This window comes from Pipra filicauda, unplaced genomic scaffold (genome assembly GCF_003945595.2).
Source record: "Pipra filicauda isolate LSUMZ 115617 unplaced genomic scaffold, ASM394559v2 scaffold1534_size10431_pilon, whole genome shotgun sequence".
NCBI lineage: Eukaryota > Metazoa > Chordata > Aves > Passeriformes > Pipridae > Pipra > Pipra filicauda.
In genome coordinates this window covers 8215-10431 of record NW_024104023.1, presented here as the reverse complement: position 1 = coordinate 10431, position 2217 = coordinate 8215, and the positions used below count along the sequence as shown (strand labels likewise).

Sequence of the window (2217 nt, the reverse complement as noted above, 5' to 3'; positions counted from 1 at the left end):
TTCCGCAAACCTAATGCTATTAGCTTCCTATATTGCACCAGTTTCCCATAAGAATCGGGGTTGTTTGGATCCCACTCCGGATTTCTACTTGGAAATACAATTTCTAACTCTTCAGGGAGCATGCTGGCATGATCTCTCCCTGTTTTTAATACTAGTTCCTTTTCTGTTTCTGTTAATTCTGATAGCATTACTTCTATATCACTCCAGTCAATGTCTAGGTTCTTTGCAATTAACTCGAACCTCTTAGCTACCCCCTCTGGATTTTTCCTAAAATTCCGGGCTTCTTCTCTCCAGCTGTTCAAATCACTTGTTGTAAATGGCACCTTTACTCGTCCCTGGTCTCCTGCAATAGGCATTATCTGTCGGAGGGGAGCTATTGTATGACTTCCCTCTATCCTTTCTCTTGCCTCTTTTCGTGCTACAGATCTAGTATAGTGTAGGTGACTAGTCCCTTCCTCAGGGTCTTCTTCTTGGGCCCCGGTATCTATTCTATTCTTTCTTTTTTCCTTTCTCTTTCTCTGTTTCGGTTCCTCATCTTCACTCCCCGTTCCTGCCCAGTCATCTTCTGCCAACCTTCTGGCATGATTCACACAGTCCAGCCGCCTCTCTCTCTGGGTTTGGAGGAGACGCTGTCGGCGCTCAGCCTGCCCGGGGCTGCGTTCCTCATTTTCCTCTATCTCTCTGGTATCCCTTTTATCGTCTATTTGAATCACTATGTTTAATCTTTGTGAATTGTTTTCCTTTTCCTCTTGAATTATAATGTCACTATCTTCTTTACTGCATCTTATTTTGGGGAAATCACTCTTCTTTTCATTGCCCCCTGGTCTCAATGGGCTACTTTCACCCTCATAATCAGCTCTTGGTGTGCTACTCTCCACTCTATAGATGCTATCTCCTTTTCTTGGTGTATTGCTATCTCTATTTCTGTCGTCTTTTGGTTTAGGCGGACTACTCTCTTCCCCGTGACCCTCTGGTCTTATCGGGCTGCTTTTTTCCCTATCGACCTCTGATCTAGGTGGACTGCTTTCCTCTCTGTAACTTTCTGACCCCTGTGGACTACTCAGTCCCTGCGAGCTGCTTTCTCCTTGGGGGCTCTCCGATTTTGATGGGCTACTTTCTTCCCAACTGTCTTTTGATTTTTGAGGACTATACCCAGTCCTAAATCTTCCTAGCTCCAGTGAAATATCTCCTAATAGGCTAGTGTCTCTTTCCCCTTCTCTCCGCTTTGGTCGTGGTATCCCGTATCCTGGAGCAAACGGTTGATACTCCCATAGGCTTACTCTACTTTCTTCTTCACTGTCCCTTCTTTTTAATTTAAGGCACTGTTGTCCGATACTGCAGGCATCACAACAGCGTTCCTTTGGTTTCAAATTTTTCTTATCCTTTTCCAAGGCTAAAACCAAGGGGTCCTGCGGTGCAACATTTACTCCGCATTCTCTCTGTCACTCAGGCTTATTCCTGAGCGTGAAAAACATATCGCAATAAATCACTTCATCCCACTTGCCCAGTCGACGGAGGAACAACATAAGCTGTAAAATAGTGTTGTAATTTATTGTCCCTTCAGGTGGCCATTTTTCGTCATCATCTAGTTTATACAGAGGCCACCATTGCGTGCAGTATTTTAAGAGTGTCTTTTTGCTTATGTTTCCTCCTGGGGCCCCCCCTAGATCTCTCCAGTGTTTTAAGATGCATCCCAGAGGGGTTTTCATATTTATGTCTTTACTTTGCTGGGTTCCCATTATTATCGTAAGGTTTAAGTTATGTAGCGATTGATAAGGTTTTATGAGAGACAGAGGGATTTACCAGGCAAACCTATAGGGTGTCTTACCAGATTTTCTTATTACTCGAGCGTCAGTGATGTACCAACTGACCTGGGGATCGTGTTCCCAGACTAGTGTCCAGTCAAGGAAATTCTCTACCACTAGAGGATCGTATCCTAACTTGTCACCTTCCTTTTCTAATTCTGCTATGAATTCTCTTATGTGATACTCTATTATATCAAGCAATTCTTGTCTCTGGATTCGTGCTTCTATATCCAACCGGGCTAAGCTTCCACTAATGTGTCCTAGCTGAGTAGCTTTCGGTATGTTAGCGAACTGCACTTTGAACCGCAATACCTTCCTTATTCTATTCCACCGTCTCAAAGTGTTTCTTACTTTGTCCCAACACCTCATGTACGCAATTTCCAGTCACTTCGTCCGTTTCTGGCCTGCCTCC

At 44.1% G+C, this 2217-nt stretch overlaps 1 protein-coding gene across 1 annotated transcript; it reads right to left on the bottom strand.

The window, feature by feature from the left end:
• Positions 1 to 10: 10 nt before the first annotated feature.
• LOC113996043 lies at positions 11 to 1246 on the bottom strand (the record flags this gene model as incomplete). The annotated part of the gene is made up of 1 exon (XM_039379022.1): positions 11 to 1246. A coding segment is annotated over one exon (1236 nt), but the record flags the coding sequence as incomplete, so codon positions are not given.
• Between the last annotated feature and the right edge of the window lie 971 nt (positions 1247 to 2217).